The sequence below is a fragment of the Trichosurus vulpecula genome, chromosome 1 (genome assembly GCF_011100635.1).
Source record: "Trichosurus vulpecula isolate mTriVul1 chromosome 1, mTriVul1.pri, whole genome shotgun sequence".
Lineage (NCBI taxonomy): Eukaryota > Metazoa > Chordata > Mammalia > Diprotodontia > Phalangeridae > Trichosurus > Trichosurus vulpecula.
In genome coordinates this window covers 364,353,196-364,375,480 of record NC_050573.1, presented here as the reverse complement: position 1 = coordinate 364,375,480, position 22,285 = coordinate 364,353,196, and the positions used below count along the sequence as shown (strand labels likewise).

The 22,285-nt window shown below is 42.5% G+C and overlaps 1 protein-coding gene across 14 annotated transcripts in view; it reads left to right on the top strand.

Moving 5' to 3' along the window:
* Window positions 1-22,285, top strand: part of LOC118847208 (CUGBP Elav-like family member 4) — a 152,396-nt gene that overhangs the window by 110,267 nt on the left and 19,844 nt on the right. For 5 of the 14 annotated variants that reach the window (XR_005010213.1, XR_005010214.1, XM_036755776.1 and 2 more), the window contains 5 exons: window positions 731-878; window positions 2,240-2,389; window positions 10,635-10,700; window positions 14,933-15,013; window positions 21,586-21,729. Coding sequence is in view for 12 of the 14 variants with exons in the window: in XM_036755776.1 (XP_036611671.1) it covers window positions 731-878; window positions 2,240-2,389; window positions 10,635-10,700; window positions 14,933-15,013; window positions 21,586-21,729 (589 nt within the window). In the remaining 2 variants the exon portion in view is untranslated. The remainder of the gene's footprint in view (window positions 1-730; window positions 879-2,239; window positions 2,390-10,634; window positions 10,701-14,932; window positions 15,014-21,585; window positions 21,730-22,285) is intronic. The other 9 variants (XM_036755788.1, XM_036755765.1, XM_036755782.1 and 6 more) reach the window with 5 other exon arrangements.

The window sequence follows — 22,285 nt, the reverse complement described above, 5'->3', positions numbered from 1 at the left end:
CTCTCTCTCTCCTACCCCTCCTGTCAGAAAACCTTCTTGATCCTGTTCCTTTTTCTATATCTAGATTGGAATATACCAGGCCTCCCTCTTCCTTTTTACGTTGTTCCTACTTATCTTTGTTGATAATCCAACATGCTTATCTCTCTCCTCCAGCCTGCCCTTACTTTCCCCAAAGTATTCCCAAAGACATTCCTAATATCACTTGCCCAAACAATGGTCCACTGCTCTGCCAGCCTGGGACATGCCCCTTCCTGCCTCCCCCCTTCTCCGCCCTATCCCCATGTACCTCATCTCATCCCATGTGCAAGAATCTTTATCTGTACTTTTTAGGATATCCCATTTCCTAGAACTATAATTTTTAAAATACAAAAGCCCTCGATTTATAATTTAACAGAGATAACTCTGTATTGTTTCATACCCCCTTCCCAACTTCAATCAGTGTAGTTAGAGGAAAATGATTTCCTCTAATTTCATAATCACTTTTGAAAGTATGGCATATATTCTTTCTCAAGCTGTGACCCATAGGATCTCGATTTCAACCATGCCCCACCACCAACCCAGGCATTTATGGAGGGAGCAAAAACTATGCTTCCCATGTGAGGGCCAGAGAAAAGAACTATGATACCCAGGGATGAGGGGCTATATTAAGGGGAGTCATGATGCCCCAAAACGGTGGGGGCAGCCCCACCTGGGAGCGCGTGATATTTTTTCCCCGTTCCCTTTGCCCCAGCTGATGCAGCAGCAGGCGGCCATCATGGCATCCGTAGCACAGGGAGGCTACCTGAACCCCATGGCAGCCTTCGCCGCAGCCCAGATGCAGCAGATGGCAGCACTCAACATGAACGGCCTCGCGGCCGCTCCCATGACCCCAACCTCAGGTAAGTTGCTCCACTTTGGAGGTCCCATGGAAGGGGAGAAAGGAGCAGTGTCAGAAAAGGCATGAGGGTCTTTATGCTCATCAGAGGTGACTAAACATTGACTTAGGACAGGTCAACAGGGGGAAAAAAGTGCTGCTGAGATCAGCTTCGTGGGATTGACTCCCATATGGACCAACGCAGAGACAGGAAGGCAATTTCAAGGAGGAGACCCTGAACTGTGATAAAAAGGAGATAAGGGATTAAGTATTATTATTGCCTCTGATTGTTTAGATAGGCAAGAAGGTAGATTCCACCATCTGTATTCCCATCATCATCATTATAGAGCTCTATTATTGCCCTGACTAACCTCGTTACAAACACTATCTCAGTTCTCATTGTCATCATTATTGTCATCGGTGTCAGTACGAACATCACCACCATCTCCACCATCATCGTTTTCATCACCGTTATCACCATGCACATCACCATCACGACCATCCTCGTCACTAACATCACTGTCATTACTATCAGTACCATTACTGTCCCCATTACTGCCATCACCATCATCATCCTTATCACAATCACTATCAACCATCACTATCACTGTTATCTGATCTGAGTCTGACCTACAGATCATTCCTGTGGGATAAAACAGACCCTGACGGGAATGGGAACATCCATAGTTAGTCTCTATATTGACTTCTCAAAGGCTATCTACCTGAATGGTGAGAGCTCTATCTAGTAGAACTGGTTGGGAGAGGTGGGGAAGAACAGCATTCGAAGAGACTGGATAACACAGACCAAACAACTGAGAAAATGTTCAGTATATAAATGTGTCCTTACTGAGTGCCTAATGTTCTCTCAACTTTGTGCTCCACCATATTGTGATGCACAGGAGAAGACATGCCCCCTTTCTTTGGGGAGCTTAGCTTACTCTGGCAGATAAGCTTCACATCCACTCACCAACTAAAAGAAAATGCCAGACAGTATACAGCCACACATCACACTCTGTGATTCAGATCTTAAGTGTTATAGGAACTCAGTGAAAGGGGAATCAGTGGGCTTATTTACTCAGGAAGAAGACTTCCTGGAGAAAATGGGACTCAATTTGAACATTGAAGAATGGGTAAGATTTGGATAGGCAGAGAGGAGTTGAAAGGGCATTTCAGGTGTATGGGGAGATAGGGGAAGGGAGGAATATCACAAGCAAAAGCTCACAGGTTGGACTGAGCCTGGCATGTTAAGAGGCCAATGAGGATATCAGACTGAATCTTTCCTCAGAAAGTGGAAGGCCAGGGAGGAAAAGTATTATACAAAGCCTGGGATCCTTCACCTTTGCTGTGCTCGTGTTTCTCTTTTTTTTCCTCCTCACTATTCCCCAGGTGGTAGTACCCCTCCGGGCATCACTGCACCAGCTGTGCCTAGCATCCCATCCCCCATTGGGGTGAACGGATTCACTGGCCTTCCCCCACAAGCTAATGGGCAGCCTGCAGCTGAAGCCGTGTTTGCCAATGGAATCCACCCCTACCCAGGTAAGGAAGCTCCCTGAGTCTTTATTCCCACAACTTTAACTTCCCTAATCCCCTGCCCCCATACCCTATACCTTCCTTCCCAGCCACTGTGTAGACATAGCACAAAGAAATGACCTAAACAGGATGTCAGACAGCACACACAGCTGAACTCATGCTCTCATTGAAACAGGGTTTCTTTATTCACTAAAAGGCCCATGCAGAGGTCCTTCCCTTCAGTCTGGTGGGGTACCCTAAGTCACTCCAGATCTTCACGCAGGCAAAGAATGAAAACCTTTCTTCTGTTGACCTTACCAAAACAAGATAGGGTTGAAAATAAAGGAATTTAGGAAAGTAAATAGGAAAACTACATCCAGAAAAATGTAGATGAATAAGATAACAAAGGCCTAGAATTGTTAGTTCACTGAGTCCTGCCTGCCAGATGTGGTCCTTCCTCCCTTATTCACTATCACCTTTAAGCATCTGTCCTTCATCTCATCATCCCCTTCTTAACCTTTAAGGGAGAAGGGAAGTGCCTTCAACCACATACCTGTCAGGTATAGGACACATAAGTTAAAGGTTTTGACTTGAGATCCTTAGGAGATCCTTGCCATCTCTTTCTAAGGATCTCTTAGAGTGTATCCCACACACAACCTGGTGTGAGGGGTGAGAGAAACCTAGATTTAGACTTACAACTGGAAGAGAGACTTCTAAAGTTCCTTATTTCAACCCCTCCCCCAAAGCAAAGGTCTCATCTGCAACATCCTCCAACAGTAGTCATTAGGTCTGTTTGAAAACCTCCAGTAATGGGGAGCTTCTTGCCCAAAACAGCCATTTCCACTTTGGCCCAATTTGAATTGAATATTAACATTGTTTCCTCATGTTGGGCTGAAACCTGCCTCTCTAGAAATTCTGCCCTTCAGGGCCAAATTGAACAAATGTAACCTTTATTTCACATAACAGCCCCCTAAATACTTGAAGATCTCTATCATACACACCTCTACCACTACCATATCCTCTACTTTATAATAAATAATTGCTTGGTAAATACTAATTTCATATAATTTACTAATCGTATGAATCATACTTGTCATCTTTCTTTGGAGTCACTCCAGATTATGAATTTTTCTTTAAAATGTGGCTTCCAGAACTTCTGCCAGAGTGGTCCAACTAGGGCCTTGTGCCTTGGGTCCATGACCTTTCTTGCTCAAGATGCAAGAATTATAATTCTACGAAGTCAGCCTAAGAGATAATGGACTTTGTTGGGCTGCCATGACATACATTCACATTGAGTTTGCAATTCACTAATGGTTCTAGATCATAGGATTAAGATTTCAAGGTCAAATGAGACAATATTTGTAAAATGCTTAGCACATTGCCTGGCACACAGTAGGTGTGGTAAAAATACTTATTCCCTCCTTTCCCTTCAAGCTAAAGGCACCATAAAGATACTTAGAGCTAGTCCAAACTTCTCAATTTACAGATAAGATTTTTTTTCACACAAATTACTTCCTAGTCATGCTTTTCCCTGCCTGGACATGCTCAACTAATTTCTGCACCCCAGTATAATACTTACATTTATTCCTATTAAATTCCATCTTTATAGCTTTAGTACAGTGAGATCTTTTTTTAATCCCAATTCTATCATCCAACATTTTCTAATCCTTTAAACTTTGCATGAACTGCAAATTTGATAAGCAAACTACCTATTTTTTTTCTTTCATCCCAGTCACGTAAAAACATGAAGCAAAACAGTGCCAAAGTCAGAGCCTTGAGGCATCCTATTAGAGACCTCTTTCAGGTTGATACATTAATCAATGCCATCTGGGTCATTTCATTCTGTCAGTTCTGACCTCACCTAAATTTACCACCATTCATTCCGTATCTTTCCACCTTATCTCTGAATATATGAGAAAAGTCATCAAATCCCACACTGAAATCAATGAAATTCACAGGAACATGTCATAGACCTAGGTCTCAATCTATGGATCTAAAAGGGAATTCGAGGTCATCTAAGTCATTCCTCTGACATTAACTAGCAGACAATTTAAAAAAATAAAAAGAAAATGAGCTTGGTCTGTTTTGGTTCTCAATGAACCCATGATAGTTATAGATGATCACCGCCTTCTTTTCAAAGAGCTCACAAACCACACCTTCAAATCCGTTTTAGAATCTTACTAGGAATCAAACTGGGAGCAGCTAGGTGGTGCAGTGGATAGTGCACGGGGCCTGGAGTCAGGAAGACCTGAGTTCAAATCAGGCTTCAGACACTTACTAGCTGAGTGACTCTGAGCAAGTCATTTAACCCTGTTTGCCTCAGTTTCCTCATCTGCAATATGAGGTAGAGAAGGAAATGGGAAACCACTACAGTATCTTTACCAAGAAAACCCCAAATAGGGTCATGAAGGGTCACACATGACTGAAACAACTGAACAGCGGCAACAAGGAATCAAAGTCCAGGTCACCAGCTTATACTTTAAAAGTATTCACCTTCTGGTATCCTAGAAAGAACACTGGATTAGGAATCAGAAGAAACCTTAGTTCAAAACCTGCCTCTTCTGATTGTACTCCATAACATCTCATCTCTCCTTCTACATAATCTGCTCCTCTTAAACAAGGTATGGCCTTCAAGTCAGAAGTTTCATCCCACCAAATTACACTGATTCTTAATGAGGGGCACTTGAGAGTCTTAGCAATGATACCCCTGGCAGCAACATTTGAGAACTTAAATGAGGAAGGAAAAAAACAGGTAATATGAGAAAAGCAATTTCTTCACACATTGCATAGAGGCTAAAAGGGACACAGTGTTTGGCTCCCTCTGACAGTTTCCTGTGCTGGCAGTTACTTCTCTTAGAGCTAGTCAAAGAAATCTTACCTTCCGCTCTAGTGGCCTTCACCTCCCAGTCCTTTCTGATCCGTGAACCCATAACCAAAGCATTGAACTTCCTGTACCTTCCTGAGGTCTGAGTCAACTTTGTTGCTTGAGTTCAGAGTTCTGCATTCCCATTCCTTCTATCCCCTCTCTGCTGCTATCTTCCCAATTGTCCTTGCTATTTTACATTTTCTCCTTTCCCTTCTGCTCTTACCTCCACATACTCTAGGCCATGAGTTGTTTTCTAGGTTTATATGGCTTATAAAGGAAAAGAGAATATACGTATTTATAAATACATACGAGTACAAAATAATTAAAATGCATTTAAAAGAAATCTACCTAATCTCAGAGTGGGCAGAACTAAATGTCCTAAGTGAGCCTATACTAATGTTTTCCTAAGTCCAGCCTGGTTACCCTTGATTCTCTCTCAGCTAAGAGTGGCCACCAAATCTGCTGCTCATATCACCTCTGATAAGAATAATGTCTTCTCTTCAAAACACAAGTGACATTTGGGGATTCCCCTCCCCAGACTTTCTGGACCAAACTATTTGGTCCATTTTTCCAATACCAGGTGTATTCTCACCCAATTAGGAAGCTTCCTGATGGCAAGGGGGACTTAATGTGCTCTCCACACAGTACTAATTACTCACCTTCTCACTTAGCTAACTAGATATATAACTTCTACTGCTTCACCAAGACAAAAAAAGTAACATAAGCAGATAAATTAGAACAATCCCTTTCATCTCATAATCATAATTCAACCTGAAATGCAGATCACCCCAGAAATTCACAAGACAACTACATCATTTCCACATGAGCTCAATGATTTTAGAAAAACATGCAAAGACTTGCATGAAATAATGAAGAGTGGCATGAGCAGAACCAAGAGAGCATTATATACAGTAACGGCAATATTGTTTCAAGAATAACTTTAAGCAAATAAGTTATCTTATCTCTCCCGTGCTCCTGGGGACTGAAGGAATGATCATTCTTTCCTAGTGTTAATCAGGAAAATATAAACTAGAGTATAAAATTCTGATTCATAAGGACAGAACTCTGAATAGGCAGTGTGATCAAGATGTGATTGTTCTCCCTAGCACTGCTAAGTTCTGTTCAGAACCTAGAACAGCTCAGTGAGGAAAACTATTAGTTCATTCTTGGCCAATTTCTTCCATGCTAGATACATACTCATTACCGGTAAAACTAGCCAGTGGCTGGAAACATCTCTACTTTCCTTCCAGTATCACGGAGAAGAGAGGGTCTGAATGAAAAGGGCTCAGTGATTGGTGGAAGTAGCACAGCATAGAGGAAAGGGAACTGGGCTAGAAGTCCCAGGCCTGGTTCTGACACTAACTATATGATTTTAGGCAGGTCACTTTATCATTGTGGCCCAGGTTTCCAAGTCTAACATTCTGTGAATCTATAAATCTATCTATGCTCCTCCCCTTTCTATTTAACCTATTTAACTTTTAAAAAAAAGCTTTCATTTTCATTATCTCATTTGATCCTCACACACAGTCCTGAGAAGTAGGTAGATAACATTATGTCCATTTCCCAGGTGAAGAGGAAAGATGATGGCACTCTAGGTAGAGGAACAGTACAAATCTTTGATGATTAAATGAGTATGGCCTATGTGGAGAATAGTTTGAATACTACCCTGTCTAGAGAGGAAAGTCTATACCAAAGAAGAGGGATTGGAGAAGTAAGAAGGAGCCAGAGTAGGGGAGGGAGGAACAGAGGTCAGATACAGAGGAAAGGATCAAAGATATTCAAAATCTCTGGCGAACACCAAATTTGCTTCTGGACTAATTCTGCTTCTCCTATCCTCCTCCCTACCTCCAAATCTACTCTATTGCCACTTCCAAAAAGAGGCAGAGAAATCTGAGGATCTGATTTAAGATGATGAGTATGCTGAAAGTCTGGTTCCGATATAAGTCTCAAGAAGCTTTTCTTTCTGTAATTGCCACAGGCAAGGTGCTTTGAAGAGGCACATATGTGTATACACAATGCATACACACATACAGTCATCCATCTCTCAGTTTACTTACTCAAAATTCCACTCCCAGATACATTGGGATGGCTTCTCTTCCATTTCTGCCCTGGCAGACTACCCCTTCTGTATTTCCTCTATCCAGAATGGCATATCCATTTCCCCGCCCCCTTTTGACATCTGTGAGCTACTTCAATTCAATTTGGAAATGTTCCTTTCCCACATTTGTAACAATCTTCCATGTTCTATAAACAATTCCCTGTTAGAGTAGGAGGGTGAAGGAAGAAAAAGAGACAAGAAAGAAATTCGAGGGGGGGGGGTAAGCAATCCAGAAAAAAGAATTGGTCATCTTTAAATCTGACATTTAGGGCCATCAAAATAAATGAAATCCTTCAAGCCTCAGACATTTTTTTCTAATGGATTATTAAATATATAGTATAGGAGCATTTGGAAGAGAAGGCAGCACATGTATAGTCCATATCTAATTGCTTACAGTCTCAGGAAAGGAGAAGTAAAGGAGGAAGGGAGAAAATTTGGAACCCCAAATTAAAAAATAATAAAGTTAAAAATTTTTATATGTAATTTGAAAAAAAATTAAATATACAAATTTTCTAAAAAAAATTAAAGAAAAGAAAGCAGTGATTACTAGGAACCAACATAGGTTCATTTAGGAACAAGACCTGACAAACTAATCCAATTTCCTTTCTTGATAATAGTGCTCAGTTGATCAATCAGGGGAACCTCATAGACATAGTATATATTGATTCAGAAAATAACATGATAAAGCCATATCTTGTGATTATATAGAGAGATATGAGCAGAATTAATAGTTGGTTTGAATTTTGTATGCAAAAAGTGTTAATTAATAGATCAATGTCAATCTGGAAAGAAATATATTATGGCTCTGTCCCAGCATCTTTGTTCTTATAGTGTTCAACATTTTTAACAATTACTTGGATGAAGGCATAGAATTAAATTTGTAGGTGACCTAAATTTGGGAAAAATAACTAATTTGATGGATGAAATTTGTTTAAATCCTTAAAATCTCAAAAGGCTAGAAAAGTATACTGAAAGAAACAAAATTAAGCCTAAATGTGAAGTTCTATATTTAGGTTTAAAACATTAATTGGAAAACTATTATTTAACAGAGACTCATACTTTCACATAAAATCCTTTTTTTCTGTTCTACTTTGTACATAGAAATGTTATTTTTTGGAGTATTTATTAAATTTAGAACAAAAAAGGAAAGAACAAAAATTAATTGCAAAAAAAACAGAATGAGGAAATCTTAGTAATTGGGTGAGGGTAGGGAGAGAACGATGGACGTTTAGCTGACTACAAGGCAGCTGGTGGCACAAAGGGTAGAGTACTGGGCCTGGCAACAGGAAGACCTGGGTTCAAATGTGAACTTGGACACTTACAAGCTGTGTGACTCTGGGCAAATCACTTAACTTCTGCCTCATTTTCCTCATCTGTAAATTTGGCTAATAATAACTTACCTCCTATGGTTATCACAAAGGTAAAATGAGATATTTGTAAAGTACTTAGCAGAGGGCCTGATACATAGTAGATCCTTTAAAAATATTTAAATATATATAACGTTATACTATGATATGTATTAAAATATAATACATAATGAACATATGTACATACATATACACATACACACACATACACAGGGCAAAAGTGTCTGCCTCATAAGGCTATCAGATGAGTATCAGATGAGAGAGTGTACATGAAATTGTTTTTCAAATTGTTAAGTACTACACAAATGTGAAAACGATCTAAATTATTGAAAAGCTAATGTAATCTTAGATTGAATTAATGAAGTATGGTCCATAAGTATGGTCCTGACTTTTGCTCTGGTCAGGCCCCAATTGTAGTATTGCACCCAATTCCAGGTGGCACATTTTAAGAGGGACATTGACAAGCAGAGCAAATCCAGAAGAGGGCAAATGAAGTCGTGGAGGTGATAAACCGCCCCTACGACATACATTTATGTAGTACTTGGAAGTTTAAAAAGTGTTGTATGGATTATCGCATTTGATCCTCATGAAAATCCTTTGAGATAAGCAAAGGAAAAAGAAAAAGTTAGGTGCTATTATCATCCATGTTTTTCAAATGGGAAAACTGAAGCTGACCTAGGTTACATGATTTGCAGTTAGTAATCATCACAAGCAGAAGGTGAACCCGGGTTTCCTAACTACAAGTCCCACATTTTATCTGGTTTGCCACATTGACTGAACTGTATGACCATGGATAGATCACTTAACCATGGTGAGCCTCAGTTTCTTCATCTGTAAAATCGAAATAATAATAACTATAAAGCCTATCTCATAGTGCTGTTGTCAGGCTCAGATGAGAAAATATAGTCAAGTACTTTGCAAACTTTAAGAGGCTATGCATAGACAACTCCAAAGGACTCACGATAGAGAATGCTATCTACATCCAGAGAAAGAACTATGAAGTATGAATGCAGATTGAGGCACACTTTATGCTCGCTTTTTTTCCCCTTTTTTTTCTCTCTTTTGTTTTTGTTTTTGGGTTGGTTTTTTTTTGGTTCTGTTCTTCTTTCTCTTGATTCATTCCATTGGTCATAATTCTTCTCCACAACTTGACCAGTGTGTAAATTAACTCAATGCAAAGTTATACGTGGAAGATATATGGGATTCCATGCCGTCTTGGGGAGGGAGGCGGGAAGGGAGGGAAGAAAATCTGGAACTCAAAATTATGTAGAACCGAGTACTGTAAACTAAAAATAAAAATAAATAAATAGATAGATAGATAGATAGATAGATAGATAGATAAATAAATAAATAAATAGATAAATAGATAAATAAATAAATAAAAGAGGCTATGTATAAAATTTCTACCCTAAGTCCTGTCTTCTCCACACTAAACTTCCCCAGTTCCAGTAACAGATCCTCATATGATATAATTTCCAGACCCCTCGCCCTACTCTGGATACTCTTTTTTGTTTTGTCTCCAATCTTATCCAGTCTATGGCCAGATCTTGTGCGACCTGCTCATTGCTTGGGTGTCATTAGACCATTCCTTGCTGAAGGGACAGTCTAGAGGCCAGGACTGGCAAGAGTGAGACAGGAATAGTGACTTCTGAACACACAGATCTGGTTCCTGCCCCCAAGGGGTCCAGGAGTCTTAGACAAATGCATGGAAATATAGTATCACTATCAAACACAGGGTCGTGGAAGCCATCAGCTACTCTCAGTTCCAACTGGGGAAACTCTAGAAGAAGGAAAAAGTGTTTTAAAAAAAAGTTACAGAAACAGATTAGAATCTGGGCAACCTTGGAGAGAGTCTAGAAGGATGCAGGAGGATACAGGGGCCATATGGAGGTTTCGGGGAGCTATTGACTTCTGTTCTCCTTTTTTTTCTGTCTCCCCCAGCACAGAGCCCCACGGCGGCCGACCCCCTGCAGCAGGCCTACGCAGGAGTGCAGCAGTATGCAGGTCGTTAGTATTGACGCTTTCTCCCAATAACGCTTTCCATATGTCCCTCTTTCTATCCCCTAATCTTTCCCTCATCATGTTCCTATCACCCTTAAGAGTAGAGACTACCCCAGCAGCCCCTGCAGTGCTTCAGGCTATGAGAGGAGGCATGAGGATGGCAGAGTATTTCCAGGATGAGATCTGGAGAGGAGGGGGCTCTGTTTAGAGACAAAGGATTGAAACTTTGCTATTCCTCACTTCCTCCTTCCCAGGAGTGACCCACTCTGAACTCTGGCTTGGGTGAAGGAACGCCATTCAATCTGACAGAGTGACTCAACCTCACTATATACCCAGCCTGAGAGACATAAGAAAAGAGGCAGATACAATTCATCCCCTTGAGAAGTTTATAGCATAGTTGGGGAAATAAAACACACATATCAAATACAGAACAACACAGGAGGGTGTCTGATCAAGTGTGAAATTGTGGAATTGTGAGATTCAGTCCCAAAGTGCTGAGAAGGGACATTAGAAAAAAGATAAGATCAGTGTGAGTGGCAACATTCACAGAAGGTTTTATGGAGGAGGTAGGACTGAAAACCAGAGATTTCAGGATAGACAGTATTTGGATATGAATATGTAGAAGGAGAGAGGAAGTAAAGGAAAAGAAGGGAAAGGGAAGGAAAGAAAAGGCAGGAAAGGAAAGAAAGGGAAAAGGAAGGGAAGGGAAGGGAAAGGGAAAGGGAAAGGGAAAGGGAAAGGGAAAGGGAAAGGAAAAGGGAAAGGGAAAGGGGAAGAGAGGGAAGAGGAGAGGAGAGGAAAGGGAAAAGGGAAGGTAGGGAAAAGGAGAGAAAAGGAGAGGAGAGGAAAAATAAAGAAGGAAAAAGGGAAAGGGGGAGGAAAAGAAGGAAGGAAGGAAGGGAGGGAGGGAGGGAAGGAGGGACAGAAGGAAGTAGAGTATATGCTGCAGACTGTAGGAGAGACAACAGATGATGCATGGAGATTATAGTATAGTTGGGGAGACTAGACTCACACATGTAACATTTAGGAAACAATAAAGAAGAGTATGTGGTTCAGGCTTAGTGCTGTAGAAGGCCAGAGTGAACCCAAGTAAAGAACTCTCTTGGAACCCGCCCCATCCCTCTCAACAGAACTTGCCACCCCCCAACTCCCATCCAGAGTCCAGAGAGTCCCTAGCTGCCTTAGACTGATATAGAGTAGAACCATATCAAGAAACAGGGAAGGATACAGCCTAACTTCAATCCTCTGATGACCACTAACTCCTCCATCCTTGTCCCTTGGGCAGGGATCACTTCAGCTCATTTCTCCCTTCAGGCTGGGCACAGTCAATTCTGGATTATCTGCACTAGCAGACTGGAACAGCAACACAAATAATCCAAAATAGTAGATGATCCAAAACACTGAAAAATGCAACAACCATCAGGTATTCCAAAACAGTGACTAATACAAAAGAATGGATAAGTTCAAACAAATTCTTCTCCGAAAGTTCCTATTTATTGGTTCTGGAATTTCTTTAAGCAATCCAAGATTTTCCATCCTAATGCCATCTGGTTCAAGCCAATAAAACACACACACATACATGCCCATGCACATGCATGTGCACACAGTTTGCTTTCTGAGAGCTCACACTGATGAATGGACCATTTCTTGGGGGACAAGATGTGACAATCAAGTCACAGAGAAGATAAGAAACAGTATTGATATTTGAGTTATCTAGATTGGGAGAATGAGTAACTCATTAAGCCCCCATATACCTAACAACTCATATTGATATAGTCCTTTAAGTGAATGGAAAAAGCATTTATTATGTGCTCACTATGTGACAAACGCTGTGCTATTACAAGTATCAGCAAGAGTTTACATTCCAATGATGGACACAACACTCCTAAAGAAGTGGTGCCCAGAGAGGGACAATGGTGGCAGGGTTGATTTGTTCCTGCTCTGGGATTTAGCACTGTAGTGGGTGAGGAAATGGAGAAAGGGTACACAGGGAGTTGCTGAGGTTGTGGAGGAGATGACAGAAGAAGAGGGAGAGAGGGGAAGCCTGGCTCAGACTTTCCTGAAACAGCATTCTTGGAGAGGCAGTTGCCACTCAGGCCCACAGGGGCCCCACGGCATAAGCTTTCCTAATACTGCACACACTGCATAAGTGCTCACAATGAACCCTACACGGAGAAACAATAGGTAAACACCTTCAATGTGTGATATGAGTGACATCGGGAGTCCTGGTGTGCAAAGCATCTCCTCCAGCTGCCTGCCACATCCTCCCCCACCTCCATTATAGTTCCTTCCACTTGGGTTAGGCACTGTCCCTCCAAGGTCCACTTTTTAAATGAAATATTCCCCTGGGAGGGGAAAGCACATTCATTCCCCTAAAGTTTTCACGTACTTTTCTGCCTAATAGGGGAAGGTGGTGGTAGTGTAGAGAGAAGTAAAGAAGGAGAAGGCATAAGAGCAAGAAATCAAAACAAACCTTGTGGATTTGACTAGCCCTGTTAATGCCAGTGATCCTTACTAAAGTGTTCCCTTTCTACTACCTTAGCTAACTTAACATGAAGATGGAGACAGAGACAGAGGAAGTCAGGAAAAAAGATCTAGGGAGAATTACATAAGAGAGGATAAGGGAGACAGAAAAGTCAGAGGAAGAGAAATGGCAGGAGAGAGAAGAGGAAGGGAGAGAGGGAGGAGAGGAGGGAGAGAGAGAAGAAGAGGAGGGAGAAAGAGTTCAAGAGGAAGAGGAGGGAGAGAGATATGACATGGAGAAAAAATGAGAGAAGAAGAGATAGAGAGGAAGAGATTGAGGAAACAGGAGGCAGAAAGAGGCAGCAAGAGATAGAAGGACAGAATGAAGAAGAATAAAAGAAGGAAATGAAGTCAAGGCAGAGTGAATAACAAAAGGAAGGAATGAGTGAGAAAAGACAAAATAAGGAAAGAACAGAAAGAAAGGAGAGAGCAATAGTGAGAAACAGAAGGAATGTGAGAGGAAAGACAAGACACATGGAGCAAAGGAAATAGTGAGACAAAAGAAGACTGTGAGAGATGGAGGAAATAGAATAACAAAAAGGGAGGAAAAGGGGGAGAATGACCACAGAAAAAGAAAAAGAAAGGAGAGCAAAAGACAGAAGGAAATAGGGCAGGAAGTAAAGGAGAGGGACATACAAAGAGAGGAGAGAGGGAGGTCAAAAGGATTCCTGTGAGTGACAGAGGAATATGTTTGCTGTTCTTGAGGGGAAGGGGGGTAAGAAAAAGGTCCTTCCTTTCCCTGTTCCATTCGACTTCCCTGACTGCCTTCACTTCTTCCCCTTGTTCCTAGGTGTACATATTACACACTAACATGTCCAGCCTCCTGACTCAAGCCAGGCTTCACTCCTTGACATATGACCAAGGGAGAAGCAGGCTAGTTAGTTTGGGATAACTCAAGGCAGTGCCAGAGACAGCACTAGGCAGAGACAAATTATGGAGTACTTGGACTTGTTTCCTCTTCCTAAATTAAAGGGGAAACTGGTTTTTAGCGCTGTTTCTACAGGCTGAAGCCCAACAGAAAAAGCAGGATCCCCTTCCCTTGAGCCCTACAGCCCTCTTCTCCTGCCTGGTCCTGACTGGCTCCCGTCACCCAAAACAGGGAAGCTAAACACCTCAGCCTTGGTCAAAGTATGACAATAACATACTGTGATCTCAGTTCTTTACACTGATAGGACATGTATTTTGTTGATTATCCATAGCTTGTATTTATCTAAAGGATGGTTTCCCCTCTCTAGCCCACCCCCATTACTACCTCCCTACCAACACCATTTTTACATAAGCCATCAAATAATTCATTCATGATAATGTCAGCCTGTTGACAACCTGGTCAGAAAAAGTAAATCTGCTAAGAGAAAACATTACATCATGCATTATTACCAATGGTCTGAGGTTATCCCTTGCTTGAGGATAACCCAATGTTTTGGATTATCTCTTATTTTGGATTATCTGTCATTTTGTAGGAGGCATTCTTTTGAATTCTTTATTGTTTGGCTTTATGTAGTGTTGCTGTTTCTCCCTGCTGCTGCTTCTCTCCATGGATGCAGATAATCAAAAGTTGGCTTTATCTCCAATGACTGAGCTGAAAAGTGCATTTTGGCTTGTTTGATTTTGCTGCCTGATACTGAAATATTTCTCTGTTTCTTATTCTGTTTCTGTCTCCTAGTCTCTGTCACCCTCTCTCACTCTGATCTCCCTCTCCTTTCTTCCTCCAACAGCCGCTTACCCTGCTGCCTATGGTCAGATAAGCCAAGCGTTCCCTCAGCCGCCTCCAATGATCCCACAGCAACAGAGAGAAGGTAAGTCTGGGAGCTAGGCTGCCTGGATCCCAGTCCCAGAACCACCCTACCTCCCTCCACTGCCCCTCCCCAAGCACAAACCCTTTCACTAAGATCACTGGCTCTCTGGGGAAAAAGAGAAGAGGGCTGAGTTTTTCTATGATACAGGTATCATCTCTCTATACAGAAACAGTCTCTTTCCTGGTTGTTTCTGAAAGCAGTTCAGCCTGGAGATAGGAGAGTGGATGATATGTCCTTGAAATTACTCTCTTCACGTCATAGTTTCTGTGACTGTAGTGGAGTCAACCTCCAATTTGCCTTTCAACTTTGCTCTTCTACTCCTTCTCACCAAAAAAGCAACCTAAATTTCCTCTCTACTTAGGAGAGAAGATATATTGAGTTGGGTCAAGGTAGGATTTCCTTCGAGAGCAGCATCTTCCCTTCAAAAGTCCTTGTCTCCCCTTCAGTGTGCCTAAGGTGCTACTTCAAGGTGCCTAAGAGAAGCCACCTTTCCTGTTGACTCTCTCTCATGGGCAGAAAGAGAATCACAAGTCTGCTTAGAGTAACTTGAGTGATGTGTCAATGTGCAAGAGTATGGAATTTCACGACTTCCTTTCCCAATCCAAAGGTGTCATTTTCCACTCTGGGATGAAAGAAGACCTGTCCTCTTCCCAAAGTGAATCTAATTGATAGCTACTACAGTGAATTTGCATTCAATGATTACCTTAGCAAGCAGCCACTTTAATAAGTTGTCTCTGACACATCTAAATATATTTTCCAACATAACAAGCCATTTAAAACTAATATTTAAACAGAAAATCAATTAGATTTAAACAAAGACTTAAAGAGCTTTCACAACAAGGAGACATGGTTCACATTCCTGGGGTGTCCCTAGTCCAATGGAGGAGACACGGCTCACCCTTAGGGAACTTACAGTGTAACTGGGGGAATAAAGTCCAACATTGAAGCAGACGGCACAATGAAAAGGATGTTGATTATGAAGTCAGAGGACCTGGGTTCAAATCCTGACTCTGATACCTACTACCTGTATGACCTTAGGCAAGTCATCTAACCTCTTTGAGCCTCAGTTTTCTCATCTACAGGGTCAGCCTAGATGGCTTCTAAGTCTCCTTCCTGTTGTCAGTCTTTGATCTTGTGAATGAATGGTAGATTGCATAGTGCTTTGGGAATTACTGAAAGAAGCAATAAAGTCATCTGGGAAAGTTTCATTGAAGAACTGCTCTGGGCTTTTAAGGACAGGCAGAACCTAGAGAAAATTGGGGAGGCTATTCCAGGTTGATGAGCAATCTGTACAAGGAAGAGAGTAGGAGGGAGGGAAGCAGGATCAGGCATGGAAGGACAGCCAAGAGAACTGGGGATAATTACAACCAGTCCGTACTCTGGTGTGGTTCATTGGCTAGGGTCTCCAGTGCAGGCAAGGGTCTCTTACACAAAGACCTGGCAAGCAGATTGGATTCAGGAAACAGTGAATAGCAACCATTCACCACTGCCAGGAACAGTTTAAAGATGAATAAAAGGAGGAAATTCTTAAAATTTCATAAACAGATGATACAGTACGGTCAGAATTCATCTCTACTGTCATCATCAATCCACAAGAGAAGTGGGAAGAAAGTCCAGGCAGAAAGAAGGCCAGCTAGATTCAATCCCCCTTGGGGTCTTCTTCCTTGACTCACTGTCTTACCTGCTGTTTCACTGGCTGACACCCTAAAGTTGTCAGACCGTCATTTCCATTCTATTTCTCTCTCCCTATATCTCAAGACTCTTGCCTGGTCCCAAGGGGGATCCAGTTCCTTCAGATTCTTTTAGCCTAAATGTGAACTGTCTTCCCTGTCTTCCCCTCAATGAATTGAGACCAAGATTGGGTAGTAGAAAGAGCCCTGGACTTGTCAAGATACCTGAATTCCAGCCCCAGCTTTGACACCTTCTAACCGCTTGACCTTGGACAAATCACTTTTCCTCTTTCAATAGGAATAATTACATCTGAACTCCTTACTTCACAGACATTTCATGAGAAAATTGTTTTAAGTACTATAAAACACTATAAAAACATGATTTTTTAAAAAGAGCTTCATGCTTTAGGTGGGCTTATTTTAGGAAGAACTACAAGAAAGGAAGATAAATTCCATCAGGGAATACAAAGAAAGATCTAGGCCTAGCTCTCTCTGTATTTTCATGGAACCCTTGAGTTAATTTTCAAGAGTTTTCTAACATTGTAATTCTCCCCTTTTGCTTGTAATTTTAAACCCCAGTATTTCCTTATGGGAGGCAGTGCAGCATGGAGATCTCATTTCAAGTTTTGCTCTTTCATACCAACTATAGGACCTTGGGGAGATCACTTAACTTCTCAGTGCACTAAGTAATTCTCTAAAAGTTATAGTAAGTGGGGAAATGGAGATTTTTCTCCTGTGGTATAAGAAAGGGTAGTTCTGAGGGGGACAATTTGCAGCCTAGTAAGCATATAAGAATACTGAAGCATCAAAATATTTCTGCCTAGCCACTATCCCCTTATATGTGTTATCTTTTCTTATGAGGATATCAGCTTACTGAGGGCAGGAACTGTCTTTCTACACACACACACACACACACACACACAGTCTTTCTACACACACACACTGTCTACACACACGCACACTCACACACATACAGTCTTTCTATACACACACAGTCTTTCTATACACACACAGTCTTTCTACACACACACACTGTCTTTCTACACACACGCACACGCACACACACACAGTCTTTCTATACACAGACAGTCTTTCTACACACACACACACACACACACACACACACACACACACACATCTTCTGCATTTATCACAGTACCAAGCACATAGTAAGTATGGAATAAACAATTTATCATTCATTGATCAGTATAGGGGAGGCTCTGTGTCTGGATTCTTTCCCTTGTCAATAAGCCCTAGCGAGTTACCTAGGGCAGGGCTGTCCAAAGCACAGGCCATGTGCCCCCATGTGACCTGTGTCCAGCACAAGCACAGAAATCAACATAAATGCTTTAGTTAAAGCATTTATGTTAATTTCTACACCCAGGCCGCACTTTGGACAGCCTTGACCTAGGGCATATAGATGTTAAGTGACTTGCCCAAGGTGATACAGCTAGCAGACATCAAAGGTGACATTTTATCTCAGGTCTTCCTGACTCTATACCTAGAACCCTAACCACAAGGCCATACTGCTTCTAGTAATATGAGCGTATCAATAAATATAATCCAAGGTAAAGTGTGAAAAATATCATAAGGATAGTATAGAGTACATTGGGAGTCCAGAGGGCAGAGAAACTATTTCTAGCTGGGGAGAATCTAAGCAGGCTTCATCTGAAGTGGCGTCTGAACTGATTGATTCCTGATGGACAGGTAGGCAGCACTCTGACAAGCAGAGATAAATGGGAGGCTATTCACTGGACCATGGATTTAGACCCAGAAGGGACCTTAGAGATCACTTCCTATTCCAAGCCCCTCATTTCACAGACTGGAAACCTGAGGTCCAGGGAGACTTAGCCAAGGCCATACAGGTTGTAAGTGACAGAGCCCAGGGCTCCAGGTTCACTGACTAGAAATCCAGTGTTTCCCCCACTCTATCCCACTGGAGAGCAAAGAGCAACAAGAAAACCCCAGGTAGTCTCCTGGAACTGGGAGCAGACCCATAGAGCTAGAGCATAGGATTCATTTAATGGGGGTGGGGGACAATGATGAGGGGGAAGATAGGGCTAGATTGGCCTTTGAGCATGAAAGGCCAGGCTGAAGAACTTAGTGTGATATGCAACAACACAACACAACGAGCACAAGAAGCAACGAGGAATTTCTATAAGCTCCAAACATGTACAAAATGTCTTTTTGGTTTGCACCTTTGGGGTCCTCTGAAAAGCCACTCCTGCTGAAACACAAATTATTCCAGTTCCCAGAGGAAAGTAAAGTGTTTCCTCACCTGGTGCTGTCAGAAAGCCAGCCCTGTATGTCTTACATATATAGTAACTCACCTGAAAAATCATATTAGAGAATAGATCCATTCCAACATTAGCCTCATTTTTCCGGATTGGTCATTTATTGTGAATAGAAGATATAAGAACCTACCCATGGAATCTTGCCGGAATGGCACTGGAATGAAAGATGAAGCCCCCTAGCTCCACGAAGCCTGTGAGCTGCCAAGAGAGCCATCACTAAAGGTCATTCCATTTTTCTTTGTAGGCAAACACCTCAGGCTATCGCTCACAGCCTATTTAGGCTTATTTTACAAACCCTACTAACTACCTTATTTCTATAGCAGATTTGGAAAAAGCAAATTAGAATGGGCCTGGAGACTGCTAGAATCTGGCACACAAGAAGTGAGGGTTGACATCCCATCAGCAAGGGAGGAGTCAGGAAAATCATTAAGCTCAGACACAGGAGCTGGCAAAGCACAGCAGTCAGAGACAATTTAATACAGGGGCAAATGCCTAAGGCAGGATGATACAGTGCAGGGGGTGTTGGAATCAAATAGAAAGGGGGGCCACTAATCTGGACCAAAGGATCCCTGTGGGCCACATATTGACTTAGTTGGAAAATGTGATGCTATCTTTGCTTTATTGTATTTTTTATTTATTTTGTTAAATATTTCCCAATTACATTTTAATCTGGTTCAGACTGCACTCCCAAGATTTGGGCCACGTATTTGACACCTGTGGTGTAATGGATAGAGAGTTGACCCAGGAGTCAGGAAGACCTGAGTTTAATGTCTGCTTCTGCCACATACTGACTCTGTGACCCTGGGTGATTCATTTAACCTCTTAAGCCCCAGAAAGATCTCTAAGACTATGAATTGCAGAGCAATTGCTAATTTGCATTGGTGGAGATATTCCCTCCACTGGGAACTTCCTACCTCTATGAAGTCAGAGGCCTGGTTCCTTCCCTCTCAAAACATGAGCATTTCTGGCTGCTATGGGGTGGTACTATGGTGCCATGGAAAGAGGACTTGATTTTGAGTGGAGGGCTAGAGTATGCAGGGGAGGCCTCTTGAAGGCTGTAGGATTCAAGATGAGCCTTGAAAGATGCTTAAGATTTGGATCAGTGGGGAGATGGGAGTGGTGAAGAAGAAAGAAGGAATTCCAGGTAGAAGGCAGGACATGAGAAAAGGTGAAGAAGCAGAAATCATCATGGTGTATGCAGGGGTTATAAAGGGAGGTTATGAAATACCTTTCCCAAAAGATCCTAAGAATAAGATTGTGGCTTTCTCCTTTTGAGACCGTATAGGTACAGTCCTATAAGAAATGACAGGAGTGTATGAAATATCTGGGTGATCCTCTTTAGCCTGGGGGTCCCAGGAGATACTAGGGATGGAGGCAAATACTGGGTGATCCCACTGACTTCAGGCAGGGTGTCAATTCCCTCCGCTGGCTGGTACCCACCTACATTTATTTTTGAAGCTCTATAGTGGATATGGTCACCAGCATCTAAAATGATGACCCCTACATTGGCACAGAGTTTCCTATTTTTCATGTCTGTTATCTCATCTGACTCTCACAGAATCCCTGTGAAAGTGGGAACCACCAAGATTATTATCCCCAATTTTCAGATAAAGAAACTAAGAGCACTTGGGTGAAATGCTTCTGCGGCATCACAAACGTCCTGACCCCTAATCCAGTGTTCTTTCCACCCACATACTGGCCTTCCTGTATTGTAATTTAAAACCTACTCACTGAAATATTAATCTTGGATGAGCTATTCTCTGTCTCCCAAACTTTGCCCCACCCTACCCCACTAACCCTGGTTAAGCTGGAAGACTGCTCATGTCTCTTCTATCTCTGTCTGTCTCTGACTCTGTCTCTCTATCTCTCTGTCCCTATACATCTCTGTCTCTGTGTCTCTTTTTGTCTGTCTCTGTCGGTCTCTCTGGCTGTCGATCTCTCTGCCTTTCCCTGGCTCTTTCTCTGTTTCTCTGTCTCTTTGTTTCTCTCATGGCCTCCATGTCTCTGTTGCTTTCTTTCTGTCTCTCTCTTTCTCTGTTTCTGTCTCTGTCTTTCTCTCCCTCCCTCTCTCTCTCTTTCTCTGTTTCTGTCTCCCTCCCTCTCTTGGTCTCTTTCTGTTTCTCTCTCTTTCCCTCTCTCTTTCTCTGTCTCTCTCCCTCCCTGTCTCTCTCTCTTTCTCTGTTTCTCTCTCCCTCCCTCTCTCTGTCTCTTTCTGTTTCTGTCTCTCTCTCTCCCCCTCCCTCTCTTTCTCTCTCTCCCTCCCTCTGTCTTTCTGTTTCTGTCTCTCCCTCCCTCCCTGTCTCTCTCCCTCCTTTTCTCTCTTTCTGTCTTTCTCTCCCTCCTTTTCTCTCTTTCTCTGTTTCTGTCTCTCTCCCTCCTTTTCTTTCTCTTTCTGTTTCTGTCTCTCTCCCTCCCTCTGTCTTTCCCTCCCTCTTTTTCTCTGTCTCTCCCTCCCTCTCTCCATCTCTGTCTCTCCTATCTCTCTGTCTCTCTCTGTCTCTGTCTCTCTTTTTCTCTCTGTCTCTCCCTCCCTCTCTTTCTCTCCTTCCCTCTCTGTCTCTCCTCTCTGTTTCTCTGTCTCCCTTGTCCTCTCCTTCCTCCACCGCAGGGCCAGAGGGCTGTAACCTGTTCATCTACCATCTGCCCCAGGAGTTTGGGGACGCTGAGCTGATGCAGATGTTCCTCCCTTTCGGTAATGTCATCTCCTCGAAAGTGTTTGTGGATCGGGCGACTAACCAAAGTAAATGCTTTGGTGGGTAAAGATAACAAACCAATTAGATTCACCTAGGAAAGGGCATTGCTCGCAACAAGTTACCATTTGCAAACTGCTTTTGATCTGCCTCCTTTTCTCCTCCCTTCCTCTTCCTTCCCCAGCTGTCTTTCTCTGATTCTCCTTTCCCCATCTCTCAGTTTCTTTCGGTGGATCTTCTTCCTTCTCTGAGCTTTCTGCACCTACTCTCCACCCTCTGTGCCCCATTCTGAGGACTGGGTACAACGCCACAGCTGAGGGGGTCAGTTAGGACCCCTCCTTATTCCCTTGACTCTCCCCTGCCAGCCCCCTTGGAAGGAGGCTTGGAAGGGGGCCAAGGCCAGGACGCTGTGAGGCGGGAGGTAGAGATGCTGTGACGGGTGTAGGGTGGGGAGGATGGGCACTGGAGTTGCACCACACAGAAGATGACAGACAGACAGCAATGGTGGTACCAGATCTTTTCTGGGAACATCCACTCCTTTTAGGCTGGCCCTTGAGGCAAAAGGGGTGGGGAATAAAAGTACAAAGTGGCTCCTTGTCCCCAGGGCCTTCCCCCTTC